The 17,766-nt window shown below is 38.3% G+C and overlaps 1 protein-coding gene across 3 annotated transcripts in view; it reads right to left on the bottom strand.

Moving 5' to 3' along the window:
• Ocrl (OCRL inositol polyphosphate-5-phosphatase) overlaps nt 1-15,596 on the bottom strand; it is a 52,434-nt gene extending 36,838 nt beyond the window's left edge. For 2 of the 3 annotated variants that reach the window (XM_074063904.1, XM_074063902.1), the window contains exons 1-4: nt 15,412-15,596; nt 15,080-15,159; nt 11,105-11,184; nt 7,546-7,584 (exon numbers count right to left, since the gene is read on the bottom strand). In XM_074063904.1, coding sequence (XP_073920005.1) covers nt 7,546-7,584; nt 11,105-11,184; nt 15,080-15,159; nt 15,412-15,450 — 238 coding nt within the window. In that variant the 5' untranslated portion in view covers nt 15,451-15,596. The remainder of the gene's footprint in view (nt 1-7,545; nt 7,585-11,104; nt 11,185-15,079; nt 15,160-15,411) is intronic. The other variant, XM_074063903.1, reaches the window with a different exon arrangement.
• Between the last annotated feature and the right edge of the window lie 2,170 nt (nt 15,597-17,766).

The raw sequence follows: 17,766 nt of genomic DNA on the forward strand, positions 1-17,766 counted from the left end.
TCTCACTATAACTCATTGATCACGTATGCTGCTGTCCCATGACCCCTAAAACTCTAAGCTCCATAAAGGCAAGAGGTAGGCTGCATACACAGGTTATTCAATACTTTTCATAGGGTAGGGTAATTGTCTCAGGGTTGTCTGCGACTGAGGGACTTCCTACAACTCAAGACCTTTAATATAAAGATAGAGAAAGTCCCAGGCAGACTAATTCTGGGCTGGTTGCTCACTCTCCTGGTGACAATGACATCAGACGTCACAGCCAGAGGCACTTAATAAACGACTACTGAATTGGATTCTTCCACACTTGAAAATAACAAAAATGGGAAAATGAAATTAAAATCCTAGCTTCTTATGGTGGAAGTTCACTTCTGAACCTTTTTCTCTTTCCATCCTCTGCATTTTTTTGTTTCTATTTTCATAGAGTGAGTTTTAACAGGAAAATAAAATTATTGATCAGAAGAAAAGAGATAAACATAGTGAAAAAAATGAAAAAAAGCATCCAAGTAGACCAGAGATAAGAAATTTAATGAGGTTACCACTATAAGGAGGAAAACAAAGAGGGATGAATAAAGTATTACTTAAGAGCAGCCTTGAAGATACAGGGAAAAAATTCTCAGAGCATAAGAAATCCTCCCTTCTCAGATAATTTACAAAGTAGTTTAAAAGGAACAGTTTCTACCTGACAGAAATGTAGAACAAGAACACATATTCTCTCTCTTCCCAATTCTTGAAAGATATATTTTAGCAAATATAAAACTGACCTATTTAATGGCCAGAAGAGTTCAGAAACTGTTTCAGAAACTGCTTGTAAAATAACACTGGATACTCTCACAATGTTGCTTGGAAAATAGACAAATTATCCCATGACCCAACCTTCTACTCTTCTTCCTTCCAAAATCCCCTGGCCCTCTATAATCGGCAAACACTAATATCTTCTATTTCATCTGGACATTCCTTAAACCTCTCAGGTCTCAACTCTGGATGCATTAAAATTACCAGAGGCACTTTTAGAACATATTGACACCTGAACGTCACCCCCAGACAAAGTAAAACAGAACCTCTGGGGGATGAAGTCCAGACACTGCTAGTTTTTCGTTCGTCTTTGTCCTTTTTTAGATGGAGTCTCACTATGTAGCCCAGGCTGGCCTGGAACTCATGTTTCTCCTGTCTCAGCCTCCCAAGTGCTAGAATTACAGGCCTGTGCCACACGTTGCCTGGCTCCGATGGTACTTTTAAAAATATTCCCCAGATGACTTTAGGGTGCATCCAAATTGAAAATCAGAGTCAACTGCAAACTGCCTGGTCCGTAAGAGGGGTACTTCCCCCACAGTCCTCTTAATGGAGGCTATTATGTTCTCTCACACTTGATGGAATGTGTCTTTTTTTATTTTGAGATGAGGTCTCACTATGGTGCCTATGTTGGCCTTGAACTCCTGAGTGCAAGCAATCCTCTTGCCTCAGCATCCCCAGTAGCTGGGATAATAGATGTGTACCATCACACCTGGCTTATACCTCATGGAATTTAAGGCTGGTGTCCTTATTTGTTCTAATGTACCTCCAGACCATTCCTTCTCCTCCTCCCTCAGGAAAAACCTTTTCTCCTTTGAGGCTGACACATTGGGATATACCAGCTTCTTTCCTTTCTTCCTAATGAGACCATCCACAGCCTCCTAGAAATCTCAGAATCTAGAATTCAATATCAAGACTTCCTTTCGACTCAAACTCCTGAGTCCCTTTAAAATCAGCACAGAAAACCTGATCAACACCTTCGTTACTTATGTTTGATCTCATCCTTTCCCTTCTGATTCAGGGAAGAAGATAGAGGACTCTCCATAAGAGTATGGAGATCACCAATCCTCTCAGGAATCTAATACAACATCCTTAGACAGACCACCATGTCTTTAATTTCCCCCTTTCACGGGCTCCACCCCATCAGCAAAGAATTGTGTTCTTAGTTTTTCCCAGGTGAAAAACAAAAATCCTTCTTTACCCAGTATTTTCCTCCAACTCCAGCCCATCTCTAAATTCCCCTCTAGTCAAGCTTTAAAAATAAATGACAGTCACTTCTTGCTCACTTCCCATGTCTCTCATAACCCAATACCACTTTCACACCCACCACCCCTCTGTAACTGCTTTAAGGCCACCAATAACCTCCACATTGCTAACTCCAATGGATACTCTTTAGTTACCTTATTAACAATAAAGGTAACAAGGTAACCAACCTTGTTAATAACTTAACAACAAATTATTGTTATTAGTTATTATCAGCAATCAACAGTTGATCACTGCTTAAAATAATCTCTTCAAAAGGCTACGCGATACTTCAATCATTTAGTTTGTTTCTCTCTCTGTTCACTATATTTTTGAGGGGGGACTGGGATTTGAAATCAGGGCCTTGCATTTGCTAGGCAGGTGCTCTACCACTTGAGCTAAACCCCTAGTGCTGGTCACTAATTTTAATGCTATATGAGGTATCTCCTCCTTTATCTAACTTTTGAAAAGTAGGTTTCTTTGGACTGGGGCATGGCTCAAGTAGTAGAGTGCTTGCCTAGCATGTGGTAGGCCCTGGATTTAATCCCTAGGACTGCAAATAAATAAAGGCAAAAAAGTAGATTTATTTCTACTTTAGTTCAATCCAAAATCATTTTCTCATTCTATACCAGCAATATCTGTGATGACGGACAGGTTGTATAGCTGTGGTGTCCAGTATAGTAACCAATAATAACTACCTGTGGCTAATGAACACTTAAAATATGATTACCGAGGGGCTGAATTTCAAATTTTACTTCTAATTGATATAAATTGGCACATGTAGCTAATGGCCACTCTATTAGGCAGCACAGCTCTACATGTAATCATATCATCTCTCATGGTTTTGAATATCATCTACATGCTAGTGGCCCAGAACCTTTCCTCTGAGTTTCAGGTGCATCCATTTGGCTGCAAATTTATCATCTACAATAGTGTCTCAAATAAATCTCAACTAAACATGGTAAAAACTGAATTCATGACATCCCCTCAAAGGAAAATTACTTCCTTCTGAAATGTATTTATGCAAATGTACCATAATCCACATTCACATCAGAAATTTGGGATTCATCCTTCACACTTCTCTTCCTTTCACTCCCTATACTCAAATCAGTTCCTATTGATTTTACCTCTAAATATATCTATCAAATCTGTTCACTTCTCTCCATATCTACTGCCACCATAGTATACTATTGAAACAGCCTCTTAACTACTCTTTCTGCTTCCTTGCAAATATGTTACCTCAGCATAAAACCTTTCACTTCTCTTTTTTTTTTAATTTAAGAATGCAGAATAAACACTATGGCTTACAAGATTCTACTGGATCAGGCCCCAGTCTGTCTTGCCTTGGTGCTCAAGCCCTATTCCAGGTACCCTGGCCTTCTTTTATTTCAAAGAAAAGTATCAAGCTATTTCCCAACTTGGAGCTTTGTGTCTCCCTTTAGTTGGAATACTATTCTCTCTCCTGTCTTCACCTGTCTCTTTCTTTAGCCCTTCTGGTCTCAATTTAAATGTTGCTTCTTCAAAGAGGCCTTCCGTGACCACTCTAATTTAGTTACCCTTCTTATAAACTGTATATACTTCTTGATACTATTTATCAAAACTGTACTCAGTTTAAAGTTGATTATGTATTAAAATCCATAAAATGCAAATACTGTGTTGCTTTCTGCTATGTCCCTAGAGTCTAGCAAAATGCCTGGCACATAAAAGGTACTTCATATTTTTATAGAATGAATTAACAAGTTATAGGCATCTATGTGGCTTTAGTACCAAAAGGCACAGAAGCAAGGACCAAAATAGCAGCAGAAACCTTATCTATGTTGTTCTCTAATGATTCTGCAGCACTTCTAACCATGCCTGGCAAATAGAAGGCACTCGACAAATATTTGTTGGACACCAAATAAATTAGGGAAGGTAATATTATGAAATTAAAACAACAGTCTATCAATAGGTCAGAATAAGGAAAGAAAGCTAAGGAAAAGTATAACCATCTCCATAAATAATGAAAAGACATTTAATATTCAATAAAATTCACTATACATTTATGATTTTAAAGAATATAAAAACTTAAAATAAATGCAGCTTTTTTTCTTTAAAAAACTGTTTTGAAACAGGGTCTCACTATGTTGTCCATGGAACTTATCATGTAGCCCAGGATGACCTTGAACTCATGATCCTTATGTTTCTGTCTCCCAAGTGCTTGGATTACAGGTTTGTGCTATATCATGTTCAGCTTAAATGCAGTTTTTAATAAGTTTTTTTAAAAAAAAAACTGTTGAATCAATAAGCAAGAATGTCTTTTTTTTCCCTTTTGTGCGGTACTAGGGTTGAACTCAAGGCCTACACCTTGAGCCACTCCACCAGCCCTTTTATTTTATTCTTTTATTCACATGTGCATACTTTGTTTGGGTCATTTCTCCCCCCTGCCCCCCTCTCACACCCTCTCTCCCCTTCCCCCCTCAGTTCCAGGCAGGTCCTGTTCTGCCTTTATCACTAGTTTTGTTGAAGAAAAGAGACAAGCCTAATAAGAAAGACAAAGCATTTTTGCTAGTTGAGTTGAGGATAGCTATACAGAAATATTCCTAGCATTGCTTTTGTGTACATGTGTTATGACCCATGTTGATTCATCTCTAACTGATCTTTACCCTGGTTACTGATCCCCTTCTCATGATAACCTCTGTTGCTTTAAGGTTTCTGTATTAGCTCCTCTGGAGTGGGGACATCAAACGCTTTCATGTTTTGGGTTTTCTACCTATTTCTATATCACCCATATATGCTCTCCCTTTGTCATGTGATCCAAGTCCAACCACATTGCTGCATTTGCCCTAGATCTAAAGTCCGCATATGAGGGAGAACATACGATTTTTGGTCTTCTGAGCTTGGCTGACCTCACTCAGAATGATGTTCTCTAGTTCCATCCATTTACCTGCAAATGATAAGATTTCATTCTTCTTCATGGCTGAGTAAAATTCCATTGTGTACAAGTACCACATTTTCTTGATCCATTCATCAGTAGTGGGGCATCTTGGTTGTTTCCATAAGCACCAGCCCTTTTTTGTGATGGGTGTTTTCGAGATAGGGTCTTGCTAACTATTTGCCTAGGCTGGCTTCGAAGCGAGATCCTACTGATCTCTGCCTCCTGAGTAGCTAGGATTATAGGTGTGATTCCTTAACTGTGAAATATCTGGGGCATTCTCATTTGAAACCAGGAGTGAAACAAGGATCATTATCATTATTTGGTACTGGTTTCCAAAGTCTCATTTGTGTAGTGATACATAAAGCAAAACTAATAGTTATCACTATTAGAAAGGAGAAAATTATTCTTTGAAGATGACTGAGGCTACCCACCAAAATGTAAAACAAAATAGCAAAAACTATTAAAAATAAATTATAGTAAAGTGGCTGAATAAAAGATAAACATCCAGAACTCATTAACTGCTCTGTATACTAGCAACAAGCAATTGAAATAGAAAAAACTTACACTCACAAGAGCAGCAAATAAATTCCACCACAAAATTCTTAACCTAAAAAGTGATATAAATGAAGAAACTATAAAATGTTACTGGGAGATATAAAGGAGGACCTGACTAGAGAAATATATCTTATTCCCTGAGAAGTTGACTTAATAAAATTGGCATATTATCTTATGTGAAATATTGGTCATTAAAGTGTTTTAAAATGATTTCAAGTGACATGGGAAGATACCACAGTATAATATTAAATGAAAATGCAGGATTAAAAACTATATATAAAGGACTAGTGGTGTAGCTTGGTGGTACAGTATATGCTTATCACACACAAGGCCCTGGGTTCAATCCTTAGCACCAAATATAAACTCCACACCCACCCCAAGAAAAACTATATGTAAGGATTCCATTTATATAAAAATGTAAATAAAAGTCTAGAAGAAAATACATACATATTTATACTAAAACTTGGCTTGCCTGACAAACCCAAGGTTCCCCTCCTGCAATACACTGTGTGTTCTAAGGACTTATGAAGTACATTATAAATGGGCAGAGATAACAAAGAATTTTACAAGTTGTCAATTATTTTTCCTCCTATGACCCAGCAACTTGGACTCTACATCACAACACATGGCTGATTTCTATCTAGGAGAGGTTACAACAAAACCAAATAAATTGTTTATAAGCTCAGTTTAACTCTTCAGCTTTGGATCAAATACCTTTCTACACCAAAACAGGCCATTTTAGTATCTTATTTTAACAGTAATGTCAGTCACTACAGAAGTGCCTTTGCTCTAATTTTCCTTTTTTAGTGTTTTTTTTTGTCTTCTCTTGTCTAAGCACAATAAGACATAGATGTTGAATTACATTTTCTCTTGACTCCTGTAACAGAAACCTGCAGTTATGTTTACTTGCCATTTCAGGATGAGCTGTTAAGACTTCCCAAATCTATTATTAAAGCAGAGAATAAGCCAGGCATGATGGTGTATGCCTATAATCTCAGTACCAGGGAGGTTGAGGTAGTAGGAAGATTATGAGTTTGAGGTTAGCCTGGGCTATATAAATAAGCAAGACCACTGCCTCAAAAACAAAAAAAAACCTAAAACAACAAAAAAGACAATAATAGAACCCAAACTTGCAAAAGCTGACCTAAACTATTCAGCACAAATTAATAGTGCCAAGGGCAGGGACAGTTTCTAAACATTATGTATAAACTGCAGCTCCAAGCTGAGTGCCAAGCCCCACTCATCCAATGACTAAACCAAGAAATAAGGCAAACCGTTTGATTTAGATTTATGTGGTCAGATATGCTTTTCCATAGCAACCACAATGTAGTCACAGTAGCAGTCAAGTGCCCATTTTCTCCTTTCCCTAACAGAGTACAGATAAACAAAGAACAGCTTGCACAGAAAGCCAATGATGATTTGCTTCAAACAGATAAGAATGAGAGAGCAGAAACAGCAAAAGGAAGACCACGTTCTTCCTGATAAAGAGATGTCTTGAGGGGATACAGCTTAACTAAAAGACTGAAATTAGTTTAAAAAAGAAAAAGAATGCCTGGACAAGCAATTTTAGGGACTCTGCAGCCTTCCAAAATAATGTAAGTGAAAACATTATGATGTAACATGAAAAAATAAAGAGAGTGGGAGAAAAGCTTAAAACCTAACAGTAGTTAAAAAATAACAAGACCACCCATAAACCTTAAATGCTTTAAGCATTTTACTAGCCTGTCCTACAATTATCAACTCCACAAGAATGATTTACTTGACAGCAACAACACCGGTAGCTCAAACAAGTTCAGCATTAGAAAAGCAGATTATATTTTCAATTTCTGTAAAGATTCTTACCAGTCACTTGCTTTTTCTTTTTTAGGCTCAGCCTAAATGTTTTGGGGGAACAATGCTAGTTTGTATGGTTGCTTTAAGAAAATGGAGACTTCAGGATAAGATGGTAAAAAACAAGATGTACCCAGAAAGATGTCTTAAATACAGAGAGTATTCAAGTAAGCATGTGTTGAACGAAAATCAACTTTATTCAGAAAGATACTCACTGTTTGAAGCAATGTCAATCAAAAGAGTTTCTTCGGCTTCTGAGGGGGGAAAAAAGAGAACACAATCAGGGAAGGGAAAAGCATTCATTACAACCAAAAGAAGCACATTCCTAACTAAGTAGCTGCTTTTCTCAGTCACTACTCCTAGGTCTTAAAACACATTAAAAACATCCTTTGATTTTTAAAAAAATTAGCATATTTTTAAAGGATTTTTATTAGCGCTAGGTTCTAAAGACTATGAGCAATTCAAATAAAAGAAAAATGCACTGAACAAGTAACCAAATGGTTTCTCAAAGCAAATCAAGGAATGACTAATAGTAGGTAACATAATAACATGTTAATTCAAGTGAAGGCAAGTTTAATTCCCCTCAACTATAATGTACTCATTTAATATAATCTGTGTCCTTTAGGTATTTTTCATAGAAAGCCAAGGCAGCAACCCTGAAAGCCCAGGGGTGGATTATTTTCTCAACTCAGATCTAGTCTCTGAAAATTTCCCAATGATCTCATTACCTCTGCTCTCAAAGTATATAAGAGCAGAGTAGCAAAATATACCTGAAGTTCTTTGCTTTCAGGATTTAATGAACACCTGTGGGCCCAAGGCCTACCATACCCAACAAGAAGTATTAAATACCTGCACTCCTATGTTTATTACAGCACTATTCACAATAGCCAAAACACGGAATCAGTTGGTATCCACAGAGGGATGAATAAAGAAAATGTAATGTTAACTATATTTTCTGCTGGAAGTAGCTACTTGAGAGAGGGAGGATTGCAATTTGAGGCCAGCCTGGGGAAAAAAGTGTTTGGAACACATGTCAACAAATAAGACAGGAATGATGGTACATTCTTGTAATCCCAGCTATGTAGGAGGCATAGGAGGATTGTTGATTGAGGCCAGATCTGGTAAAAAAAAATGTGAGACCCCATCCGAAAAAAATTAAAAAACAATCAGAAAGGGCTGGTGCATGACTGAAGTGGTAAGGCCAAAATAAAAAAAGGAAGAAAAGAAAATAAAGTATATATGCACAATAAAATATTATTCAGCCATAAAAGAAAGCAATCCTATTATTTGTGGCAACATGGATGGAACTAGAGAACATTAATGTTAAGTGCAATAAACCAGGCACAGAAGGACAAATATTATATGTTCTCACTTAGATGTGAAAGCTAAAAAAGTTGATCCCATAGAAGTGCAGAGTAGAGCAGAGGATACCAGAAGCTAGGAGGGTGCAGTGGAAGTGCAGATAGACAGAGGTTGAATAACAGGTTCCAAAGTACAGTTAAATAGGAGGAAAAGTTCTAGTGCTCCATAGCACAGCAAGGTGGCTATGGCATATAACAACTTAGTATAGACCTTAAAATACCTAGAGGAGTTTGAAGATTCCCAACACAAAGATGTGCTAATTACCATGATTTGATCATTACACATTGGATACACATATCAAATTATCACATTATATCCCAAAATATGTGCAATTATTACATGTCAGTGAAAAAAAGAAAACAGTGCAAAGTAGTTTGCAAGTTCTCTTTTCTCTTGATGGCCTTCCTGGACTTCCTTGCCCTGAGTGTCTAGACCCAACCTATGTTTTCCTCTCTGGTTTCTCTGGATTTGAACAGGTGTACTTGTGAGACCCTCCTGGATAATTGAACCCTGGGTATTGACTCCTTGGAAATATCCTGGATCTACGACAGCCAGAGTATTCTTAGACTTTTCTAGCTCTCTCACAAGACTGGATTGTATATTTGGTTCTATTATTCAGATACAACAGAAGAAATTGATGAAGAACTAAGTTGTCTAATATTAGAATGTAGTCTCAATACTATTCCTAGCATGATGAAGTACATAGGTCTTGTATGTTCACCACTGTTCTTCGGTACCTTTCAGTTCTGTAAAACCTAAGAACTTGGAGTTTTTCAAATAGATGCACAAGTTGGGAAATAGGAAGCGAAAACTCAAGGATGCAACTTTCCAGTTTGTCATGGGGAACTATGGTGTATGCATGTGCATATTTTCCAGATCCCAAGTTGCAGCACTACAATCTAACATTTGCCTGTACATTTCTTACTGAAAATAATAGTAAGAGAAACTAAGAGACCCTAGAAGCAGTTAAAAAACTAGTAGGACACTAAATCTACATTCTCTGGTCTTCCTCTTCTGTTCAAGGCTACAACTTGAAAAGTGAGGTGACCATAGCAATTTACTATGTCATGTAGGTCCCTTGTTTAAATATGTCTCTTTCATACAGCACAGTCTAAATAGCCATGAGTTTATTTTTCTATACAATGCAAGGCACCATTTTTGAGAGTATTTTTTAATTCTTAATACATACTACTTTTTCTTTTTAACATGTTGTTTTAGAAGTCATACCCATTGACTATTTTCACTTACAGGGATAAATCTTGAGGAAATAAGAGAAGTGCAAAAAAGATTTACATACAGAGGTGCTTGCCTCATTACTATTTATAGTAATGAAAAATAATCCAAATGTCAACCACAGGGGAATAATTATACTTATGGACCATTCATAAAATGGAATAATATATATACTATACTATACTATACTATACAGTATGGAAAACACTCATAACATAATGGTATGTGAAGCAGCAAATTTTTTTGTGTAGGATGAAGGATGTAAGTATAGAAAAAGGAAAATGTTAGACATTTATCTCTTATGGATGGGAATTTAGGTGACTTATTTTCTTTATGCTTTTTCCAAATGCTTTATAGTATATCATTGTCATGACCAAAAAAGTTCAATATTGTTTAAGAACTTGGACAAGGTAGGATTCAAGTTTTCCAGGAAGCTACAATTGACTCAGAATGCTCTGCCTGATAAAACCACTGAACCTTCTGTACACACAGTGCATTTGTTCACTAGCAAATCAGTTTCTTTTCTAGAGCAAACTGAGATAGCAGAGGCAACATGTCTACACAAATATCCTAATTTCTGAGTTTCACTGTACCAAATAAAACAATAGATTTTCTGCACTCAGTCCTCAAATTTGAGGGCAGAAAGCCAAACATTTCCTCCCCACAGCTGATCTTGTAAGGATTCACCAACGTTGTCTTGAGAATCAATACAATTGAGTGTAAGGCATCACAATCTGGCAAGTCATGTTGCCAAATGTCTTAATTTCAAATAGTTTGGGAACAAAGTGCTGAATGTGTGTGAATTCAAGCAACCTTGATACTTTATAATGAGAAGAGTATCAGTTAAGCCCAAGACTTTCATTTAAATTTACATATAAGTCAGTCAGCATGAAAGACTTCGTACACAGGTAAGACTGCTTATCTCTCTAACCCCAGCCAGTGAAACAGGATGGATCTCGATCTCTCTCTCTCTCTCTCTCTCTCCATATATATATAATTTTTAAATACAGTCCTTCAACATTCTTAGACAAAACACTTATCATCTTTTCAATGGTAGACTACTAATGTTAACTTTTTATGCAATGAGTAATATATTTAATTTATATGCAGTGATAAATCTAAATATGTAATGCAATAGTGGCCACAGAAAAATTTTATAAAACTAATTAAAGCTAGTACCTTGAACACATCTGAAGTGGCTATTTATAGGAATGATATCTTGAGCATGCTGTTCCTTCTCTTGCAACTGGATTATTAACCTAGGAAACAAAAGAATGTATCGATGAGTAGCTACTGAAAATTCCAAACCTTTAGCAACAAAATGCTTTGCTGTCTTGTTACACAAATCTATTATGCATTTATTATACTTGTTGCATTTAGTCCCCTGGATCTGAACATCATGACAGCTAGATATTGCTCAAGGACTAAGAGGATGTTAGTGGTAATCAATATCTGAACACCTACACAGTCCTATATGCCATAAAGAACATATGATAGGCTATGTTCAAAGAACAGCATACAGTCTTAAAAGCATGCATTACAGATCATGTACCTTTAAAGCATGTATACCAGGGTGAAAAATAACAGCTAGATATGAACTTCATTATGGCCAGGATGGCTACCTTTTCATCATAGTATTTTTAACACCTAGCACAGAGCCTGGCACTTTACAGACACTTGTGTGTATTGAATCAATAAATTAAAAAATTCATCCATTAGCTTTCCAATTAAATTCTCATGGCTTTTTTTTAACCAAAGAATGGTTCTGTTTCTTCAAATAAGCATGCAAGTTCATGGAGGAATAGGAGGGGGAGCCCAGCCAGTTGTACCAGTCAAAATAATCCCAGTTGACCAACAAAATAGCAAATATCATAACCAGATTGCCTTCATATCCCTTGTGTTTGTCCTCTGGTTTCCAACTTCATGCTGGTATTTCTAGGGAAATATGACTGAACTTGGCTCCCTAGTATGAAATGAAAGGCTTCTAAATTCACATGTGCTTGAATCTACATATAGTCCTGAAATTTTCATTTTTAATTACTTATCCTTAGTGGCCCAGAATCAAGGTATCGCCTACTGGGTTAACAGCCATTCTGAACTTCAACTAGCTTCCCTACATCCAGCACTCTTCAGGTGGTTTTTACCAGGGGCTTTTTTTTTCTTCAGACTCAGCTCAAATATCACCCACTCTGTGAAGCTTTCTCCAATATCCCCAAGTAGAACCAGTGGTAATATTCCTTTTGCCTGAGCGTCTAATAGAGCACTTGTTCACTCCATTACAGTTTTCTTCCCCCTCACTGATTTGAGCTCCTGGAAATCAAAGACCCTATGACATTCACTTTCATCTGCAGCCTAATAGATGCTCAATAAATACTGGCTGAATAAGTGAGCTAGCTTACTTAAGCTATAAGCAGAGGTGAATTTCTAAATATATTTGTTCAAATTTTGACATTAAAAATGTCATTGTTTGGAAGGTTTGATTTCTATTTTGCTGTCATTATGAGGGACTTGTTTTGGTTTTTCGCTTTTTTTCAAATATGCCAACTTAGAAGATGTTAACCTGGTAATTGCTTAGATAAAGCTAAGGAAAATAAAATGCTGTTTTCTTGTTCTGATCCTGCTTGTCTAATTTGTAGGAACTTATATTTTAAGGTGGTTGCAGAAATAAGGGGCAGGCCTCTTTTGACCGTGAAAGTTCATGAATTCAGTAGAGTCCTATATGCCCATATGGAGACCAGAAACTAGATAAAAGGCTAAGAAGAAAGCAAGGGTCAAGGAGAAAGAGTTTACTTGAGGAAAATGAATACAAACCACTATAATCTCAAAATGTATAGAGCAGAAATGGTGTGGATAATTAGAAGTAAAATTTTTACTGGACTGTATTGTTAAAAACCATCACAAGGTAAAAATATACTGAGAATTTAAGTGAATGCCACAAACATTTATTGAATGTCTACTATATGTTAGCCACTAAACATATTGTAGCAAGAGTAAGGCTAAGAAGCGTAAAGATCTACACAAAATTATTCATCTAAGAACAGAAAGATTTAAAACAATATGTATATGACAAAACAATGGAAACCAGAATTTGGTAGCTGGCAAACAGAAAAGAGATAAGTCATGAATGCTAATCCAGAATTATCCCTAGGAAGATTTGTCTATGGTAGGTTAAAGGTCAAACAGGTTCTCTACCACAATGTATTATCCTTGAAAAAAAATGAATCTTAGCATTTGGGTCTCTGTTTCCAAAAAAAAATTATTTAATTGTAATTTTGGTCTCTGAAGTAAGTTTCTTCTATAGATAATAGCAGGAACAACAGATCTAAAGATTCAGATAGGCTTCAAGGTCTAGGACAAAAAGGCCCTAAGTAAAAAATTCTGGGTACCCAAGTCAGAGAAGGCACTCGAGGAAAAAAAAGGTGAGAATAATAAAATGATATTAGGTGTCTCCAGTAAATGATCCCAAAAGAAACTTCTCAATGTAATTCTGAAATGTTACACAGATTCAGCTCTCTGCTATGCTGCTTTGTAACAAAACAAGTGACTTAACCTCAATTTCTGTATCTATAAGAGGGCGATGTTAACTGAGCTAATAAAAAGTGCTTTGAATAGTACCTGGCACATATCAAACCATCAAACATTAGTTGTTGCTATACCCACATAATTTACATCAAATCGGAACGTAAAAATTTGCTTTCTCTGTGGGGAGGATACAAATAGTCAAGAGAGCTACCCTGCCAAGTTTAAAGTTCTTCCAGTACAAGAGTCCAGGTAAGATGAGGTATTTATCTCAAGGCTATCTGCTCACTCCTTTATTAACTAAATATAGTTCTCAGCCTACTAAACCTAGGGAGCAGATCCTGAGCTGAGGTTACTTCAACAATGTAGCTAACCTATTAAATCTTGTAACTTTATTTTTACAGAAGAGGAAAACAAGATACAAAGAATGTACTGAATTGTGCAAAGGGTCTATCTCTCCAGGCCATTTAGTCTTTGGAAATGATAGTAGTATTTCACTTTTCAGTTGAATTCAGTTTTATTTAAACTGTGTTTTATGAAACCTAGGGAAAATAACATGAATTTCTCACATCAATAGAACTGACGAAATAGATTTAGGAAAGAGCTGTTTTATAGAACCAGCTGATGTCCAGTTACAGAAGAACCAATAGTGTCATCAGCTACGTGAGGGAGATGCTCATGGGAATTCCTTCTCTATAAATTAGACAGCATAAATGCAGAGGATTTAAAAGCAGGGACCGAAAAAACCTGTTTTTAAGTAGAATCCAATGTTAGATAAGATTTAAGTAGTCAAGAATTATTAAAGAGGGAAAAATTTAGATTTCAAGAAACCAGTGAACCAAGGGAAGTGGCGTCTATGACACATAATTGTCACCATGGATGTGGCAAAAGAGTAAGGTTAGTAGCTATGGTGATAACTTATCAAAATAATCTTTTGCTCAATTAATCAATCAATCAACAGTATCTGCAGAGCTATGTCCAAGACAGAGTGGCAGGTGACACGCACTGATACAATGCCAAATGTCATTTATATTTGTACACATATTTCATTAGCTTTTCTTTCCAAGAGTCAAGTGAGGCAATTACTGGCCTACGCATTACTGAATTAATGAGTATGCCTTCAAGAATAAGGGGGTCAGGGGACTGGAGGAACCAGTTGAATAAGGTTAAAGAAAAGAGAAGTCTGTAGCATTAACAATCAAGCATTTCCACAGCACTTTTACTTTTTGTAAACCACTTTTACATTTATTATTTCCCAGGTCTACCTGCAAAGGCTGTTAGATAAGGCAGTTAATGTTTTCATTCAACTGAAAAGGAAACTAAGGTCCAGAAAGCCTTATTGCCTTGCATAAGGTTACACAACACTTGTCAGTTGCAGGAACTAAGAACCCAGTCTTCCTGCTTCCTGGCCCATTGAGTCCTTCCACTCACCCACGCTGCCAGGTTGGGAAGCTGCCACTGGTTTGGAAGTTAAGGACAAAGCCCTATGGTTAATGCGCACTGGCTCTTTACACCTGTGCACAAACCTGTTGCCCGCGTGGCCTCAGTGGAAGGAGGGTGGGTGGCTCGTCGCGGTTTGGGCTTGGGAGGTAATGGCAGGTTCCCCTCCTCTGTGGGAATCAGGTGGTTACTTACTCATATTGCCCATTCCTTTGGGCTAGGGTCAGGGCGCAGGGCTCTCGGAAAGGACCTTTCATCTCCAAACCCTCGAGAGTATGCGGGAGCTAGTCAAGGGTCTCCTTTTTGGAAGGGTGTCCCGGGAAGGGTGACGCGGTGCAGGGGGTCTCCCGCCCCCCTGGCCGACCTCCCCCAGTCCCCCCTAGCTTCGCCTCTGGTGCAAGCCCCTTCCCCCGCTCTGCTCAGCCTCTGGGCCTTGCGGCGCCCCCGCCCTGCATTATTCCGCAGTCCCCCAGGTCCCCACCCCCGGCTCTCCGCGGCCTCCCCTCCCCCTTCTCGCAGGCGGATACGGCCAGGGGCTGAGCTCCGACCGGGAGCCGCGGCTCCATCCGGGCGGCCTCCAGGTTCAGCAGGGCTGCAGGCTGAGATCGGATCCGACGACACTGCCTCCCGCGTCCTGACACCCACCCGCCTAGGCTGCGCTTTGAGAATAGGCTCCGCGCAAGGCTCTGGGAGCCTGGGAACCTGGGAGCCAAGGAGCAGGGAGCCAGGGAGCCAGGAGGCGAGAGCCTGACCCGAGAGAGAGCGGCGCCTCGTGCCCACGCCAGTTTTCCAGGCCGCCGCAGATTCCGCCCCCTGCGGCCAACCTGGGGAACTGCGACAGAGACCCGACAGTCTGGGCGGTGGCTCTGTCTTCTCTATCACGTCCAGCAAAGGAATCCGTTTTTGAAATGCTATCTGTGACACACCAGAATTGTTTTGAGGACTTACAAGATTGACATAGAAACAAACTACAGTCCTACCTATGAGGGAGCTCAAACGTGTTGGTCCAATAGGAGCCACCCCATACAGTCAACATCCTTATTAAGGAAATGATGCTTTCTCCCCTTCTTCCATTCTTTGCTTCTCCTTGGCATTCCCTCCAGGTCACCTCTAAGCAGGCAAAGGCCAGATATAAATTGCTGGCCCAGACCTGTTACCTAAGACATCCCATTATTAAAACACCAGGTAACGGGGCTGGCAGATGGCTCAAGTGGTAGAGCACCTGCCTAGCAGATGTGAAGCTCTGATCTGAGTTCAAACCCCAGTACTGCCAAGACAAAAAAAAAAAAAAAAACCACTGGGTGACATAAGTAGCTCATCATTTCACCCAGTCACCCAGCCTTGAAACCTCAAAGTCACATGCTTGCTTCCCCTCTGCTAACCTCTGCATCCAATCAATCAACAAACCTTGTTAATATTTTCTTTGGAATGACTTTTCTATTTCTGGTTTTCTCTCCTTTCACACTATCATCGTCTTATTGTAAGCCCTATGATATCCTGTCTGTGTCACTGCATTTTCCCCAAATATCCCTGGCTTTTATCTCTCCTTTTAACTTGTTTACCTCTGTTGGCAGCCACAAAAAAATCCTTCCCAAAAAAGTATTTCAATTATGTTATTCATTTGTTCCACAAAATATATTGGGCTAGATTTGAAGACTGACTTTAAGCCTGTAGGAGTTAACACTGTAGCTTGGGCATACAGAGACCAATGGAACAGAACACAAAGTCTCAAAACAGAGCCACCTATATATGCAAAATTAATATTCACCATATGTGACATTTCAAATCAGTGCAGAAAGGATGGATTATTTACTAACTGGCATTGGGAATATTGGTTTTTCCACACGAAAAATTATAAAATTAGAACCTCACCTCACACCATGAATGGAAAAATCAATTCCAGGTAGATTAAACATCTAACTGTGGAAGCAAAACTTTACAACTTTCAGAAGAAAATGGAACTATAGGGGCCTGGGGGTATAGCTCAGTGATTGATAGAGCACATGCTTAGCTATGCTCCCCGGCACTGAAAAGAAAACAATATGAGAACATTTTTGTGATCTTGAAATAGGGAATGAAAATGGTATCTTTAGTTACATTAAGTTTCAAAATGTGTTTACTTCAAGACAATATAGCTGGACAAGGATAGAGTCCAACCAAAAAAAAAAAAAGAAGAAGAAGAAGAAAGAGGAGGAGGAGGAGAAAAAGAAAGCTGGGCATGGTGGTACATACCTGTAATCCCAGCACTGGAGGCTGAGGAAGGAGAATCATGAGTTTGAAACCAGCCTAGGTTATATAGTGAGACCTTGTCACAACTCCCCTCCCCCAAAAAGACACTACAAATGAGTTAAAAGGCAAGTCACAGCATGGGAGAAGTTATTTTTCAATGCATACAACTAACAAAGGGTAATCTATGACTTCCTATAACTTCTAGCTGTTACTGCCTCTCTTTCTGTCCTATCACTCTATCCAACTTGTTCTGCTTAGTTATACTGACTCCTTGCTTTTTCTAGGACTTGCCAGGCACACTCTTGCCTCAGGGCCTTATAATTGCTGTTTATTCTGTTTGAACTGCCATCTCCTTCAGGTCTTTGCCTAAATGTCACTTTCTCACTGGGGCCTTCTTAAATCACTTTATTTAAAATTAAAAATCAATAGTTTCTTTTCTTCATTCCCATACACACATGTTCCCTATCCCTGTTCCCTGTTTATTTTTCTTCACAGGATTTATGACAATCAACTGTTCTCTGTAATTCACTTTTCAATCTTGTCATTTACTTTCCCACATCACAATGTAAGTTCATGGGGGTAAGTAGTTTTGTCTATTTTGTTCATAACTGCATTCTCAGTGCCTACAACCATTCCTGGAACAAAGAAGATGC

Source organism: Castor canadensis, chromosome X (genome assembly GCF_047511655.1).
Source record: "Castor canadensis chromosome X, mCasCan1.hap1v2, whole genome shotgun sequence".
NCBI classification, from domain to species: Eukaryota; Metazoa; Chordata; class Mammalia; order Rodentia; family Castoridae; genus Castor; species Castor canadensis.